This window comes from Theropithecus gelada, chromosome 12 (genome assembly GCF_003255815.1).
Source record: "Theropithecus gelada isolate Dixy chromosome 12, Tgel_1.0, whole genome shotgun sequence".
Taxonomy (NCBI): Eukaryota; Metazoa; Chordata; class Mammalia; order Primates; family Cercopithecidae; genus Theropithecus; species Theropithecus gelada.
In genome coordinates, this window is record NC_037680.1 from 12940601 (window position 1) to 12958377 (window position 17777).

The 17777-nt window shown below is 42.9% G+C and overlaps 1 protein-coding gene across 2 annotated transcripts in view; it reads left to right on the plus strand.

Annotated features, from left to right (window-relative positions):
- The first annotated feature begins 2064 nt into the window (after positions 1–2064).
- Positions 2065–17777, plus strand: part of ACMSD (aminocarboxymuconate semialdehyde decarboxylase) — a 64303-nt gene continuing 48590 nt past the window's right edge. The window contains exons 1-3 of one of the 2 annotated variants that reach the window (XM_025404890.1): positions 2065–2188; positions 7819–7925; positions 8689–8733. Coding sequence is in view for 1 of the 2 variants with exons in the window: in XM_025404889.1 (XP_025260674.1) it covers positions 2132–2188; positions 8689–8733 (102 nt within the window). In the remaining variant the exon portion in view is untranslated. The remainder of the gene's footprint in view (positions 2189–7818; positions 7926–8688; positions 8734–17777) is intronic. The other variant, XM_025404889.1, reaches the window with a different exon arrangement.

Consider the following 17777-nt stretch of genomic DNA (forward strand, 5'->3'; position numbering starts at 1 on the left):
ACCATGTGAGGTGTGAGATGTCGGTCTGCACCTAGTGGGGGATGTCTCCCAGTTAGGCTACTCAAGGGTCAGGGACCCACTTGAGCAGCCAGTCTGTCCATTCTCAGATTTTAACCTCCCTGCTGGGAGATCCACTGCTCTTTTCAAAGCTATCAGACAGGGGCATTTACCTCTGCCGAGGTTTCTGCTGCTTTTTGTTTAGCTATGCCCTGTCCCCAGAGGAGGAGTCCATAGAGGCAGGCTGGCCTCCTTGAGCTGTGGTGGGCTCCACCCAATTCGAGCTTCCCTGCAGCTTTGTTTACTTACTTAAGCCTCAGCAATGGCGGGTGCCCCTCCCCCAGCCTCACTGCCGCCTTGCAGTTAGATCTCAGGCTGCTCTGCTAGCAATGAGGGAGGCTCCGTGGGCTTGGGACCCTCTGGCCCAGGTGTGGGATATAATCTCCTTGTGTGCTGTTTGCTAAGGCCCGTGGTAAAGTGCAGTATTAGGGTGGGAGTTACCTGATTTTCCAGGTGTTGTGTGTCTCAATTTCCTTTGGCTAGGAAAAGAAATTCCCTTCCCCCTTGCACTTCCCAGACGAGGTGATGCCTAGTCCTGTTTCAGCTCTCGCTGGTCAGGCTGCACCAGTGGACCAGCACCAACTGTCCAACACACCCCAGTGAGATGAACCCGGTACCTCAGTTGAAAATGCAGAAATTGCCCGTCTTCTGTGTCACTCACACTGGGAGCTGGAGGCTGGAGCTGTTCCTATTCAGCCATCTTGCAGCTCCCGAACTTTAAAAAAAAAAAAAAATGGATTTCAAGGATTTCCTTTATTTTCTTTCAAGCTGTCTGTTACAATTTATCCAGAATCTAGCTGAATTACAGAAGGAAGCTTTTTGACTACTCAATTTATGTGTTGTGGAGTCTGAAGTGAAGGGAACATCCAAGGTATGTTTAAGGGTTTGCCAGGGGACCTGGGGTCCCTTCAACATTTTAAGCTGTCCAGGAAGAGGAAAGGGTAAACACAGAACAATCAAGGGCTGTTTTGTTCCAGGCTCTCTTTAGAGGCATGACCATAAGCCCCACTTTCTGCTGTATTGGAAGCCCTCCCTGACTGCTCTGATAATGCTAAATGGAAATGGCTACTATCTTCTTTTCCCTACACTTTAGGCTGTGTACAATTATCTATTATAGGATATGTATCATCTTATCTCTCAGTCAACTTTACATCGTCAGCACATAGCAGTTCTCCATAAGTGTTTGTTAAATACATGAATGAAACTGGGTGCCGTGACTCTTGCCTGTAATCCCAGCACTTTGGGAGGCCAAGGTGGGTGGATTGCTTGAGCCCAGGAATTCGATATCAGCCTGGGCAATACCGTGAGACCGCGTCTCAAATTAAAAAACAAAAAAAGGAAAAAACTGCATGAATGAATGAGTCCAAGACAAAGGCACTGGAGGACAAAACATATATGAAGAGTGGACCCTTTCTGTGATTTAAAAGTAAACACGAAACTTCCGGACAACTTTTCAAGATGCTAAATTTTCATGAACAAGCCAACTGCTAAATATTATTTAAAGATATGGGAGTAACTAACTGAAAAAAGAGCAAAAGCAAAAAAACTGGCTGCTTCTGAATCGTGCAAGGAAAGGTAAGAAAAGGTGAGTCAGGGATCTATCCTTTTTCTGCAAAAGCCCTCTACATGGTTTTGTTTTTAACTACAAACTATTTAATTACTAACTATGTATAGCTTTATAAAAGTTAAAATATTTAAAATGAAAAATTAGTCAATTTTTGGCCTGCTATAAGTCAAAGCATCCTGCTGTGCTTTTGACCTCATACAGTTGAGTACAGTTTTTTGTTGTTTTTTTTTTTTAAAGTTTTGTGCCAAGAGTCCTGACTACCAAAGTGTGTTGACCCTAAGCTTGGTTGACAAAGCTTGGTTAACCAAAGCTTGGTTAACAAATAAACAGAACTTTGAACTTTAATAAGGAAGTTCTAATGGACCTAGACTGGGTTGGGCAGGCCTACTGACTGCTGCCTGAAGGTGGCTGTAAAGGGACTAAGTAAATCAATTAACTCCACAGTTTTCAAAAAGGTCTCTTGATATCAAAACTTCTTTCCTTACATGCTTCTCTGATCCTGTGGAGATGAAAATTGACATCCATAGTCATATTCTACCAAAAGAATGGCCAGATCTAAAAAAGGTAATGGTAATTAACTTGCTGAATTATTTCTGAAACTTCTCCAGGGTTTCTCATTGCCTTTCTCTTCTTTATGGAATTAGATGTCTAGTTTATCTGCTTTGGTGGGGGGTAGGGGGACTTAAATTATTTGGTAGTTCTGATTTCCTAGTTTTTAAAAATGACTTTTACATTTATTTTGAAAGAACATTGGATTAAAGAAATAAGCGCTTTCTCAGAATCCCTTTTTTCCCTCAAATGAACCATTCTTTAAAATTTCCAGACAATTTAAGTAAAGCAGATTTACCTTTTTTAAAATCACATATTCAGCTGCTGGGAAGATACATGCCAACTACAGAATTTAAAATTACAATTTTAAATAAAAGACTATTAAAAATGGAATGTGATCGGTTTTGAGGACTTCTAAAATATATCTCCTTTTCAAAATGTTTAAAATAAGTTTTAGAAGCACCAAGAGACAGCTTTGTGAATTTTTTTTTTTTAGTCTATTTTAGGACACTGCCTGAAACCTTTACTTTTTGATGTTCTTTATTCTATAAATCTTTGTCATGAAGAACTAGGAAGTAGGTACATCAAAAAACCCCAGAATAAATGACATGAAACTTTTGCACAGTGACATCTACTAAAAGAGTATTCTTTGTGTTTCTCTAAAGATGGAAATTTCCTTTTGTCATTAAGAACTTTTGAATGAATACAAAAAGAGGAAGGTGAGGAACATGAAGGAAATGTAAAATTGGCTAGAGGCTTGTTCAGGCTTAATATCAGGTTTTACCCAATCTTCAGCATTCTGCCAGTACTTTCACCCCACCAATAATGTTTCATCTTTTTTATCCCAAGTAAGGGAAAATGAATTAACCCAAACTTGAATTAAATGTGGTTCATTGTGCAGGTAGATGAAAGTATTTTCTTCTCATAGTTGTCTCATAGAAGAATGTTTATCTTAAGTATTTCTTTGTCCATTGGTATCTTAGGTAAGATGGGTGGTAGAAACCGTATATTGAAAAATACAAGTGATCTTTGAAAGCCTATCCTATATACAGCTAAGGATAAAAGCTAAACCACTCAACCTGCTCTTCCTAAAAGGACTCTACATGTTGACACAGGAACATGCTGTTCTGAGTGCTGTTGTCCTCATCAGAGTTTACTGAAGTGTAAACCGCTTCACAATGTTAATGATTTCATGAAGGGAATGCACCAGTTCCTTTGTGAGAGTGCATCTGCGTTATTTAGAAGCTGCATGCAGTTTCTTACATCATGTGGTGCCCACCACTTTCTACCCCTCGTTTATGAGTATTTGCCTGACGAATGATGCAATGAACACATTGATTAATTTGTGAACACAAGAAGAAATAGATTATACTCCCTAATCTAAGAGTTTTGGTAAAATCCAAATTTTAGTATTTGGTATTTTAAAATAGCTATAATCTATACCTAGCAAATGGCACTAATTCCTCTGTTACAGCTTTTTTCTCTGTCTGAGTATGAAAGAACATCCACATGAAATGCTTTGGAAACCACCATGGTGGTCTCTAGAGGACAATGCCCACCTGTACTATCCCATTGAGAGAGTTAGCTAGCATGACCGACCCTCCAAGCAGGGCTCCAAGCTCCAGGGCATACACCTCCTTGTGCAGATAGGATTTTGAGGCTTAGAGAGCTACAGTCTGAATATGTACATCTCCCCCAAAATTCAGGTGAAACCCTAGCCTACAAGGCAATGGTATTAGGAAATGCAGCCTTCTGGGGGTGATTAGGTCATGACAGCAGAGCCCTCATGAATGGGATTAGTGCCCTTATAAAGTAAGCCCAAGGAAGCTTGTTCACCCCTTCTACCACGTGAGGGCACAGCAAGAAGGCACCATCTTAGAACCAGGAAGCCGGTTCTCACCAGAGCTTGGACTCCCCAGCTTCCAAACTCCCTCTCCTTTCTATCATCAGCTATTGCTTTAAAGAGGGAGAGAAATTTTGTCCCAATAAACCAGGTTTCTTCTTCTTTTTTTATTTTTATGTATTTATTTTTATTTCCATATGCTATTGGGGAACAGGTGGTGTATGGTTATATGAGTAAGTTCTTTAGTGGTGATTTGTGAGATTTTGGTGCACCCATCACCCAAGCAGTATACACTGCACCCAATGTGTAGTCTTTTATCCCTCACTCCCTTCCCACCCTTTCCCCCTGAGTCCCCAAAGTCCATCGTGTCATTCCTATGCCTTTGCATCCTCATAACTTAGCTCCCACTTACGAGTGAGAACATATGATGTTTGGTTTTTCATTCCAAACCAGATTTCTTCTTATGTAGTAGTCTCATATGCTGCAAACAGACAGCTGACACTTCATCACCACCATCTACATCATTTTCATCATTACAGTTACAATACTTCGTACTTCTAGGGAGAGACAAGAGGGAGAAATAATTTACATAAACCTTGCAAAATATGCAGATAAGATTTATACTATTCACTTGACAGATGAGATGCTTGAGACTCAGAAATGAACCTAGAATCCCAGAGCTATGTGGGCCACCACAGTCCCTCAAGAGCCTCTCCATCACCACATCCACCCTGAGAAAACTGGCCTGAGAGAGTGCTGCTGCTGGAATAACCTTGACCTTCTTATACAATGAAGAGCCAGAAAAGTAGAATCAACATGCCTGAAGTGATGGTTAACTAATGATGACAAAGGGCTGGGATTTGAGAAATCTTTTCATGTTCACTTGCTAATCATAATGTTAGTCAGAGTTACAAGTAGGATCCTTGAAAAAAATATGTATCCAAAGTATAAAGACAGTGGATTCAGGGATACTTGATCAAATTGTTTCTGATGAATGAGGACCCACACTCTCTGCTGTCACAAACAGGAGGTGGGGCCCAACAAACCGTGGCAAAAGATGTTTCAGGTTGATCTGCAATGGATTATTCACAGCAACAATGAGGATGATACAGTTTCAGCTTTTTCCTCCAGCAAGGCTTTATTGACAGCCTACTGTCTGCCCAATAGTAGGGCTTGCAAAGATTCTTCTAATTATAAATGGAGCAAAAAATTCTGACCTCCAATTTAAAAATCATATACTTACACCTTCTTTTGTTAGCAATTGCACTTGATCAGTACAAGGCTTTAGAAGACAAAATCCTAGACATCATTTGATTTTTAGAAAATCCTTCTGAGGAGATAAATATCTGGTTTCATCACCCAGGAGGCTCATTATTCACCTCATGGAGGTGTGATGTCCTCAAGACATTAACAATGGTCATCCAGTTCATCCACTTTGATTCATATATGTGCATTTCAGAAACATATCTCTTGTATATAAAACTGAATTTCCTGGAGTGTTTTCAATTTGCTTTTTATTTGGCATGCTCATAAATGCCCGCGAGACACTGGTTATTGTCAAACACTTTCAGATTTTAGATGCTTCCTGGGGCATATGCTCGGACCAAAACCACTCCCAGGGTCATAAATTTTAGACCCCAGGCTCGGCTCAACCTGGGATGAGAACTGAGGGTCTATGTCAAGCACAGACCTGGAGAAGAATAAAACTGCCCTGAATAAGTTGGGTCTTTGCAAGGGGCCTGTGAGGTAAATTGGCACTTTACACTTTCCAGGAAAGGGAGGGAGGGACACAGAGGGGCAAAGGGCTCCTTTCTTCACAGCTCTCCTTAGTTCTGACCCCAGGGTATTCTATTTGGGGTTGGAATAAGACTGTCACCACTACTGCCACCCCTACCACCATCCCCACTGCTACTATCACCACGGCTGTCACTGCCACCACCATCACCATCAGCCACGATGGGTACCACCACTGCCACCACATTCACTACTTCAGCCACACCACTACAGCCACCTCACTCCCTCCACCATGCAATTAGTGCCCCCACCGTCACCACCATCACCATCAGCATCACTGTTAGCAGGAATGAATGAAGCCCTGTCCACTGGCCAGGCCTGGTGTCAGCAGCTTTATATGCACTATCTCACCTAATTCCCCTGAAAACTTATGTCCCAGCCACTCCTGTTAGCCTCATTTTTATTAATACACATAGGGAAACAGTGACGTGGAGACATTTCACGCCAACAAAGTCAAGTGTCTTGTAAGTGACTTGTTGCATGTGGGGGGATCCCTCTGCTCTGCCTTTCCTACCTCCCTGCCCTTCCCCAAATGGAATACTTCTCTACCTGCTAGCATATGGGTTAGAGTTCCTTACAGAATTATGAAAAAGTAACAAAGAAAGAGAGTGAGGAAGAAGGGGGAGAAAGCAGGCAGTAGAGAAAGAAGGAAATAAAACCCTTTCTTCTACATGAAGGATAAAAGTTCAATGGCAAATTTCCAGTTAAAGAGCACAGTCTTAAGTTTACTCTAAAGTGTAACTGATTAAGGTCATATTCCATCCCCCGCCCCCAACATATCTCTCTTGGCAGCTTTTTCCAGGGGAAAAGAAGGAAAAAGTACAAAGGTATTGAATGCATGAAGGGCGAGAGCAGGGGTTGGGGGCACGAGCAAAGGAGAGGCTGGGTGCAGGGAGGAGAAGCTGAGTTTCAGCCGACAGTCTCCCTTGCCTGCCCAGCCTCCAAAACCGAGTCTGCGGATGTCACTGGGGAAGAAACAGAAGATAGATTTCTAAAGGTAATATGATTATTTGGGGCTAGGACTCAAGAACAGACCTTTTACCTGGGTGGAATAAGACTGGTATAGAATTAATCCAAACCTTACGAAGCTGTTGAGGCAGACCCCAGGCACAGATACAGAGACACAAACACCTCTATGCTGCACTGTGGCCCAGGCCCAGACCTTCCCCTCGGTCTAGAGGTAAAGGGAGCTAAGAAAGGGGTCCACCAAGACCTGACTCCCTACAGACAACTTCCCTGCACTGAGGCATGAGAATCAACTGCTGTACCCTGGCCTCATCCAGCCACAACAAACGAGAGGTTGAGCTGATGTTCAGCTTGCTTTACTCACTGACCCATCACCGCTGACCAACTCAGAGTCATTAAGGAGCTCCCTCATGTAGCTATCTCCTGCCTCCATTCCTTCCCTCTGACACCACACTGTGACAGCCATGCAGGAAGCGTGGAAATCCTGAACACTAGAAGATCCTCTCCAATCTGACGCCAGGACTACCTTTTCAATGTCCCTCCCAATACCGCAGCCCAAGGTGTGAAGTCAGCTCCCTCCCCAAGGCCCCCAGAGCACCTGTGCCTCACGGTCACAGTGCGTCTCACATGCCATGATGTGGCCCTTTGATTCCTTGCCTCCCCCAGCCTTAACCTCCCAAGACTCTGCTCCACATGGGCTGGAACTGTCCTTCCCTTTTATTTTCTCTTCCCTAGTAAGACTTGTCACAGATGGGATTCCATGAAAGCGTGAAGAAGGAATAATGATATGATGCAGTATGATACATGATAAAGCCAGTAGTTATTTGAGTCATACTTACCTATGTTTTCAGTCGGTGGCTTTCCACAGTTTTTATGCATGATTCCCAGGCGGAAATCTATTTTACGTTGTGACTCAGTACAAACATTTATAGACACTAAATGGGAAGAAAAAATGTTATGAAACCATTACTTACTACATGGGAGACATTCTAATTTATTCTATTCCTTTCCATTCCTTTACTCTATGATTTCCAAGAAGCAGACCCTGAGACAAGGATTCAGATACAAGTAGTTTGCTTTGGAGGTGATCCCAGGAAACAACAGGAGAGTGAGGAAGTGAGACAGGGAAAATAGGGCAGCCAGTGAAAAGTTTGCATTCCAGAGCAAAATGTGTGCCTCATCTCTGCGTTATCCAGACCGAGGGGTGGGGTACGGTGTGTTCAGTGTATTTATATACAACTCCCTCAATTATCTGTTAAGGGCTGTTGGGCCGAGGGGATGCAGGGAGCTAATTTCATAGTACTTCTTACCTGCTAGGTTGGCTTGATCAAAGCAGGTTCCCGGGGAAAGCCCTCAGCCAATGAAATGCAGGCGCTGGCTGATGGAGGTGGGCTGGTATGCACAGAAAGTGTCAAAGCGAAGGGATACGAGCGGGACACCAACAGCATCTGCTACATACATGATTTCCTGTTTTAAAATGTTTGAGTCCCTATCCACTAAACTGATATCACAATCTACTCATGGATTGCAATGCAGAGTTTGAAAAGCAGTGTATTTCCTAAAGAGTGGTCCTTAGGGGCGATGTACTCCTGGTAACCTGTGACGTGATTTTAGGTGGTACATGAACAATATTTTTTCATGTTAATCTTCATTTAAAAAATTCAAGCTGCATTAGGGGAAAAGATAAAAGCAGCACTCCTGAGATAACAGAATTTTCTTCTTGTGTAAATATACTGAAGGAAAAATGTAAGTGAATTTAATTGTAAATACTAAATAGGCGATACATGGGTATGGGGGAAATGGGAAGGCAATGCTTGAAAGGTGGAGCTCAGGATCCTCTGTGCTAAGCATGCCCCTTGATTGCAGCCTGGTCTTCGCTCTTTGACTCTAACTGTGCTTCTCCCCACTGCAGAGGTTTGGCTATGAAGGCTGGGTGCAGCTCCAACACCACAGCAAGGTGAGTTTCTTCCAAAGCATGAACATCAGTAGGACTCAGGGACAGCTAAGCCATGGGATACCTCACTGCAGGCTGGGCCTCCAGGGAACCCCACTCTTCTGCCCGTGTATTAGCTTTGTTGTAGGCAAGGGAATAGCACTGAGATTTCTCAGAATAATTGGGAAAAATGGAGGTGACTTCAAAGAGTAGTATTTAGGAAGATAAAATTGGAATTTGAGAACCCATCAAAAAGTCTCTCTCTCTCTCTCTCTCACTCCTCCCCCCGCCACCAACCAATTTCAGCATTTATTGCTCTGCCTCAAGGAAGTGACCTAGTGCTACCAGTTATTACAGTACATTAAGGCTGACCAAATAAATGGGACAGTTAGGTTTGAGCATAAGCTGGAAAAAATAAACAATGGAGACAGAGGAGAGAAGACAGTGTTACTAAGGGTTGAGTTCGGTAAGAGGAAAAAGCAAAAAGAAGGCGGCTGTGGGCAAAGCCCTGTAGAAATAATGAGGCCCAAGAGTGAGCTGGGAGTCTAGATCTGCCCAGGGTATGGGTCTGATTTCATTTTCAGAGGCATCATACGTCCTCTTCAAGTTCAGAGGTAATATTTTTGAGCTTCCAGCTGGCATACAGACATGACTAATGCATGCTCTGGAGGACTTGTGGTCTGGAAATCCAGTTAATGTGCAGAGTTAACCCAACGCAGCATGGAAAGGTTAGGGCTCCCTTTACATCAGGTTCTAAGGGGCAGAGATTTGGGCACCAAGGATCAGAGAAGGCCTTCTGAAGGAAATGATGCCCATCCCACATCTTAAAGCAGGCGGGAGGCTTGCCCAGGGAACGAGGAAACCATGTTCTAGGAAAAAAGAAAGGGAACAAAGGCATGAAATATTAAACATATGTGAGCTCAGAAGCACTCAGCTATGGATGGTACCAGCATTTCTCAAACTGTGGTCCCACAACCAGCAGGTTCACCATCACCTGGGAACTTGGGAGAAATGCAAATTCTCAAGCCCTGCCCCAGTCCTACCAAATCAGAACTCAAGAGGTAGGGCAAGCAACTTGTTTTAACAAGCCTCCTGGTGATTCTGATGCAGAGTCAAGGGTTTTTTTAATTAGTAATTTTTTTAAAGACAGGATCTCGCTCTATTGCCCAGCTGGAGGGTAGTGATACAATCACAGCTCACTCACAGCCTCCAACTCTGAGGCTTAAGTGATCCTCCCACCTCAGCTTCCCAAGTAGCTGAGACTACAGGTGCACACCACCACGCCCAGCTAACTACTTTTTTATTTTTTAGACCGGGGGTCTCACTATGTTGCCCAGGCTGACCTCAAACTCCGGGCCTCAAGTGGTCCTCCCACTTCAGCCTCCCAAAGTAGCGCATTCAAGTTTGAGAACCACTGGCTCTCGCACGTTCATTCACTGACTCACTACTTTTTATTGAAACTCGTTTTGTGTCAGGCCCACCAACCTAGACACTGGGAATATGCTGGTGGACAAGACAGACATAGTCCCTGCTCTGATGGTGCTCAGATTCTAGGGGTCACGAGTCAACATGATCAATTCAGAGAATGGAATATAAAGCAGTGATGTGATAGAGAGCAAGAGGCTGGCTGGTCAGTGACCTGGCAAAGGCTCTGAAGATGAGAAGGGAACACTTGGAAAAGTGTTCCTGGCTGGGGGAACAGCAGTTGCAAAGGCCACCAACTGGTAAAGAGTTTATGTGTTCAAGGAACAGAAAGGAAGGCAATGTGGCTGAAATGCAGTGAAAGGGGGAGACAGTAGGAAATGGGCTGGCAAGGTAGGCAGAGGCCTGGACACATGGGGACTTGCAGGGCATGCTAAAGAGTCTGGATTGCATTCTCAAAATAATGCAAATTCTTCAGAGGGTCTTAGTGGCTTTAAAAGACCACTTTGGTTGCTCTGTGGAGAACACATAGATGCAGACAAGAGTAGGGAGAGCGAAGAAGCAGCAAGAAGATGGAGAGGAAGCCAGAAACCTCATCAGACAGGGTCATGAAGGATTTAGGGGTTTAGGCCCCGAAATGAGCTTAGGGCTTTGAACTTGATCCTGAAGACAGTGGGGAACCACTGAAGAGTTTTTTGGGAGATATATATACACACACACACACACACACACACTTTAAGTTATGGGACCCATGTGCCAAATATGCAGATTTGTGGTTCACTGCACCCATCAACCCATCATCTACATTAGGTATTTCTCCTAACGCTACCCCTCTCCTAGCCCCCTACCCCCGACAGGCCCCATTGTGTGACGTTTCCCTCCCTGTGTCCATATGTTCTCATTGTTCAACTCCCGCTTATGAGAGAGAACATGCAGTGTTTGGTTTTCTGTTCCTGTGTTAGTTTGCTGAGAATGGTTTCCAGCTTCATCCATGTCCCTGCAAAGGACATGAACTCATCCTTTTTTATGGCTGCATAGTATTCCATGGTGTATATGTGCCACTTTTTTTTTTTTTTTTTTTTGAGATGGAGTTTCACTCTTGTCACACAGGCTGGAGTGCAATGGCACAATCTCGGCTCACTGCAACCTCTGCTTCCCAGGTTCAAGTGATTCTCCTGCCTCAGGCTCCCGAGTAGCTGGGATTNTTTTTTTTTTTTTTTTTTTTGAGATGGAGTTTCACTCTTGTCACACAGGCTGGAGTGCAATGGCACAATCTCGGCTCACTGCAACCTCTGCTTCCCAGGTTCAAGTGATTCTCCTGCCTCAGGCTCCCGAGTAGCTGGGATTACAGGCATGTACCACCAGGCCCAGCTAATTTTGTGTTTTTAGTAGAGACAGGGTTTCTCCATGTTGGTCAGGAGGGTCTCGAGCTCCCAACCTCAGGTGATCCGCCTGCCTCGGCCTTCCAAAGTGCTGGGATTACAGGCGTGAGCCATTGCACCCAGCTGGCCACATTTTCTTTATCCAGTCTATCATCGATGGGCATTTGGGTTGGTTCCAAGTCTTTGCTATTGTGAATAGTGCTGCAGTAAACATACGTGTGCATGTGTCTTTATAGTAGAATAATTTATAATCCTTTGGGTATATACCCAGTAGATTGCTGAGTCAAATGGTATTTCTGGTTCTAGATCCTTGAGGAATCACCACACTGTCTTCCACAATGGTTGAACTAACTTACACTCCCACTAACAGTATAAAAGCATTCCTATTTCTCCACATCCTCTCCAGCATCTGTTGTTTCCAGACTTTTTAATGATCACCATTCTAACTGGCTATCATTAGTTAGAATGGTATCTCATTGTGAGATGATATCACATTGTGGTTTTGATTTGCGTTTCTCTAATGACCAGTGATGATGAGCTTCTTTTCATGTTTGTTGGGCACATAAATGTCTTCTTTTGAGAAGTGTCTGTTCATATCCTTTGCCCACTTTTTGATGGGGTTGTTTTTTTCTCGTAAATTTGTTAAAGTTCCCTATAGATTTTGGATATTAGCCCTTTGTCAGATGGATAGATTGCAAAAGTTTCCTCCCATTCTGTGGGTTGCCTATTCACTCTGATAATCATTTATTTTGCTGTGCAGAAACTCTTTAGCTTAATTAGATCCCATTTGTCAATTTTGGCTTTTGTTATCATTGCTTCTGGTGTTTTAGTCATGAAGTCTTTGCCCATGCCTATGTCCTGAATGGTATTGCCTAGGTTTTCAAGAGTTTTAAACATCACTGTCTCTGAGGCAGTTCATCCTCATCTTCTTCAGTGTGTCCACTAAGTGCCAATTCAAACACTGTGCTTCACTTCTCCCATTCAAAATGCTAGTTTCTAGACCAGGGTCTGATGCTCTAAGCTGGCCTCAAGTCTCTCCGATGGAAAGTATGATATGAATGGAGCTGACGGCAAAGCAGCTAGGAAGCCCCAGCTGCAGGGACAGGGAGCTGCGATTTTTTCTTACTCCATGTCCCTGTCTTCAGTTTGTCCTTCAATAGTGGATTTGAATGGCCTTCATTTCATTTTGTTTTAATACCAAGAAATTTCATAAACTTAGTAGCCAAATCTCCAAAAGAAAACAAAAAGGAAATATTTTCCAGTCACATCTACTGACTTATTTATTTCCAGCAAAATTTGATACAATGGTAATCAAATAGGACAAAAGAGTAACACACTCCCTCTCTCTCAAAAACAAAACAAAGCAAACCAAAACAGACTCAGTCTGTATTTTTCATAATTACAGTTGTCAGGGATTCGAGTCCATCGAAAACAATATGCAAATGTAAATGATATGCAAATGTATGCAATTACACAAATCAGGCTGAGAGCGATGAGAAAATCCAGGATTTGGGATTTGAAAATAATTCTTACTCTCCTGTGTTCCTCTAGTGAAGAAATATTTTCTGCCCCCAGGATTGGCTTACCTGGAGATTCCTGTTCTCTCAAACGTCTTTCCAAAACATTTCTCTGGTTTGTCCCATTTCTCTTCTTAACTCTTGGTTTTTCAGTGTTCCCCAAACAAATTGAGGGGTAGTCATTTGTCACAATAAAGCCTTGCTCAGAACTGAAAAACATTATTTGTCTTTTGATTGAATATTTATTAAAGTATAAGTAGCAGGCCAGTCCTTGGTTTGTATGACAACCTGCCAGGAGCTGCATGGGGTGGGGGCAGAATTGTGCCCTGATGGCAAAGACACCTGGGAGCATTTTAAAGCCTCCGACCCAGGAGGGTAGACACGGGCCTGCTTCAAAGCTGTAGGTCAACAGCATCTAGAAACACACAATGAGTTCGTCCCAGGGACTTGGGAACACACACACACACACACACACACACACACACGCAAACATTTACATCACACTTAGGATTTTTACATACATAATTGTCAGACCCCTCACTCTTATGGACCACGACCCCTCACTCTTATGGACCATATTTGTGTTCCCCCACCCCAAATTCATATGTCAAAGTACTAACCCCTTTAAAAATGAAATAGATTGTAAAACAAAATAGCAGAATGCACTGCTTATGGCAAGAATAAATATTGTTTCATAAAACTTCTGTCTCAGTTTGTGTCTGTACAAATAGATATATATGGGTATTCTCAATGACAATGAAAAATAGCTTTTTCTTTTTTTTTTTTGAGATGGAGTTTCGCTCTTATTGCCCAGGATGGAGTGCAACGGCGCCATCTTGGCTCACTGCAACCTCCATCTCCCGGATTCAAGTGATTCTCCTGCCTCAGCCTTCCAAGTAGCTGGGATTACAGGCATGCATCACCATGCCTGGCTAATTTTGTATTTTTAGTAGAGACGGGGTTTCACCATGTTGGTCAGGCTGGTCTCTAACTCCTGACCTCAAGTGATCCACCTGCCTCAGTCCCCCGAAGTGCTAGGATTATAGGCGTAAGCCAACGCGCCCGGCCGAAAAATAGATTTCTTAATGTGGGGTCACAGCCAAAACTGGCTGAAAGCCACTGATCTCATCCAATACTTTCAGATGTTTTCATTATTAAGAATAATTTATTATTATTATTATGTAAGTAATATTTGACTAAATGCTCCTTTTTAGATTCAAGCCATTAGAGATAAAGCTACAATTCTCTTGGACCAGCACTCCCTGTTCTCAAAAGTACTTTTTTAAAAAATAATTTCAACTTTTATTTTAAGTTCAGAGGATACATATGCAGGTTTGTTATCTGGGTATATCGAGTGATGCTGAGGTTTAGGGGTACGATTGATCCCGTCACCCAGGTGGTGAGCATAGTAACCATCGGAAATGATCAGTTTCTCAGGCCTTGTCCCCTCCCTCCCAGCCCCCTCTGATAGCCCCTAGTGTCTATAGTTGTCATCGTTATGTCCATGTAAACCCAATGTTTAGCTTCCATTTCTAAGTGAGAACATGCAGTATTTGGTTCTGTTCCTGTGTTAATCTGATTAGGACAATGGCCTCCAGGTGCATCTGTGTTGCTGCAAGGCTATGACTTTATTTTTATGGCTGCATAGTATTCCATGGTGCATATGTAACATACATGGAATACTACATTTCTTCATCCAGTTCATTGTTATGGGCACCTAGGTTGATTCCATGTCTCTGCTATCGTGAACAGTGCTATGATGAACATACAGGTGCATGTGTCTTTTTGGCAGAACAATTTATATTCCTCTATATATACACCCAGTAATAGGATTGCTAGGTTGAATGGCAATTTTAAGCTCTTTGAGAAATCTCCAAACTGCTTTCCACAGTGGCTGAACTAATTTACATTCCTACCAACAGCGTAGGAGCATTCCCTTTTCTTTTCTTTTCTTTTCTTTTTTTTTTTTTTTTTTTTTTTGAGAAGGAGTTTCACTCTCGTCCAGGTTGCAGTACAGTGGCGTGATCTCAACTCACTGCAACCTCCGCCTCCCAGGTTCAAGCGATTCTCCTGCCTCAGCCTCCCAAGTAGCTGGGACTACAGGCACGTGCCACCACACCTAATTTTTGTATTTTTAATAGAGATGGGGTTTCACCATGTTGGCCAGGCTGGTCTCAAATTCCTGACCTCAGGTGATTCACCCACCTTGACCTCCCAGAGTGCTGGGATTATAGGCGTGAACCACTGCGCCTGGCCTACATTCCCTTTTGTCTACAGCCTCACCGGCATCTGTTATTTTCTGACTTTTTAATAATGGCTATTCTGACTGGTGTGAAATGGTATCTCACTGTGGTTTTGATTTGCATTTCTCTGACGATCAGTGATGTGGAGCATTTTTTCATGTTTGTTGGTCACTTGTATATCTTCTCAAAGGAATTCCTATTAACAGTTTGGTGGATATCTTCCCAGATCTTCTCCTATGGTTTTACTTAAATATGAATGCACCTTTAAAAATGACAGAGTATTATTAGTATGTGATAGGTCTGGTTTTTAAAGCTAGATGAATCGGGTTCCAAATAGAAAACAAATGGACACTTAAATTAGACTATTTTGAGAAGAGTTCATACAGAGACTATTTATAAAGGTGAAAACGTGAGGAAGTTTTACAGAGGTAGGCAGGGGTTAGATCATGTAGGGCCTTGCAGGCCAGGTTAAGGAGTTTGGATTTTACCTTCAGGGAAAGGGAATCCATTCAAGAGTTTTAAGTGGGGCAGTGGCAAGATCTGAGATGGAGTGGCTCACTCCTGTAATCCCAGCGCTTTGGGAGGCATAGGAGGGCAGATCACTTGAGGCCAGGAGTTCAAGACCAGCTTGACCATCACGGCAAAACCCCATCTCTACTAAAAATACAAAAATAAGTCAGGTGTGGTGGCAGGCGCCTGTAATCCCAGCTACTCGGGAGGCTGAGGTGGAAGAATCGCTTGAACCCAGGAGGTGGAGATTGCAGTGAGCCGAGATCGCATCACTGCACTCCAGCCTGGGCGACAGAGAGAGACTCCGTCTCAATTTAAAAAAAAAAAAAAAAAGGAAGACAAGAAAATACATGTCTGATGATACATGCAGTATCAGATATTTGAAATACCAGCCATATTTGGGCTTGTTTGTGGATAGTATTAGAATTAGAACTCAAAAGTCAGAAGTTCACAGGTTAGGTTCCCTAGGAATCAGACTCCAAGATGAAGTTCTGGCTTTAAAAATATAAAAGGTGTATTTAAAGTGTGTTATCTGGATAGTAATAGTTGCATGGAGGAATTCTTTAAAAAAAAAAAACAACTTGATTTTCTTTTGAGAGTTTAGGAAAAAACGAGACTGGGCTCTGGTTGTGTAAATTAAAGCAGCTTGCTCCCATTACTTGGTTATTAGTTTAGTTTAAGATCTTGGTTAATGCTGAGGTCAAGGTTAAAAAACAGGACCCAAGAAATCCCTGTTTCCTCCTCCAGCAACAAGTGCTGACCCCTGAGGCAAATCCACAGCCTTACCTGAATGTAAAGCGACAGAGATCAGGGACTGACTCCTTACAATGGCTGTCAGCTCTCAAAATTCCGGCTGAAAAAAAAAAAAAAAAGCAATGAGAATTGGGGGCTTATCATAGGGGCTCAGCTGCTCTGCAGTGATTTTTACTCAGAAGGAGTTCTACCGACTTGCTATGGTTCCTTTTTCTTACCATGGATCTAGCATGAAGGATGTGAAAAAGCAAAGTTTGGTGAGTCTGCTTTCCCTGCTATGTAATGAGAGGCACTCCCTGCCCCTAAAAGATCAAACTCTTTAGGAAATTATAGTAATTAACTTTAGCCTACTACGTAGACACCAATCACCAAATATCAGCCTTGTGAGATGGAAAATGGCTTCATAAACCGGGGCTCTATACCAACTAAGCATATGGCCTTGGAGAAGTCACTGCACCTTGTGGACTTATTAGTAAAATGCAAGGGCTGAACTAAATAATCTATTGCAGCTTTAAGATACTCTGCTTTGTTTGAAATCAAAACTTACTCAGGTATCTCCCACAGAAACCCAATTTCCTCCCTTGCAGTTGATAATACGTGGTAAAATCTGGCTGTTATTTATTGAGCGTGCTCTCTGGCCTGGTGCTAAGTTCTTTACATTCTATAATGGAATCTTCTTTATCACTCAGTGTTCTTAATTGCAAACAACAGAATTCACTCTAGCTAGTTTAATTAGAAAAGCAGCTCACAGAGTTCCTGTGAGGGCCAGAGATCAAACTCTGAGGGCTGTGCTAACATGATCAATGCCCACATTCACCTGGTGAGCTGCTTCAGCAAGGATGCAAGTGTTGCCACTCCCAGTCATGGAAAGGATGCTCAGCTAATGCTGCCAAGGCTGGAGACTACACTTCCAGGTCAAAGTTAAATGCACGGGTGGGTGCATATAATTGGCAAAGCCCAGAGCACATGCCAGTGCCCTGTTACAAGGGAGACTGGGAAAGGATATTTTGGATTCTACCTCAAGAAAGCAGAATGTATAATTGTGAACATTTCTTCACACATAGGATGTGTTCCAAGGACGTTGGATGGCCACAAGCATGACAAGTATAATGATCCACATTTTACAGATAGAAAAAGTGAGGCTTAAACTTAGAGGGCCCACAACTTCACTAGTCAGCGCTGCTAGTAAGTAATTTAATGAGATTTAAACCCAGAGCTGTCTGAATGCAAAGACTGTGCTC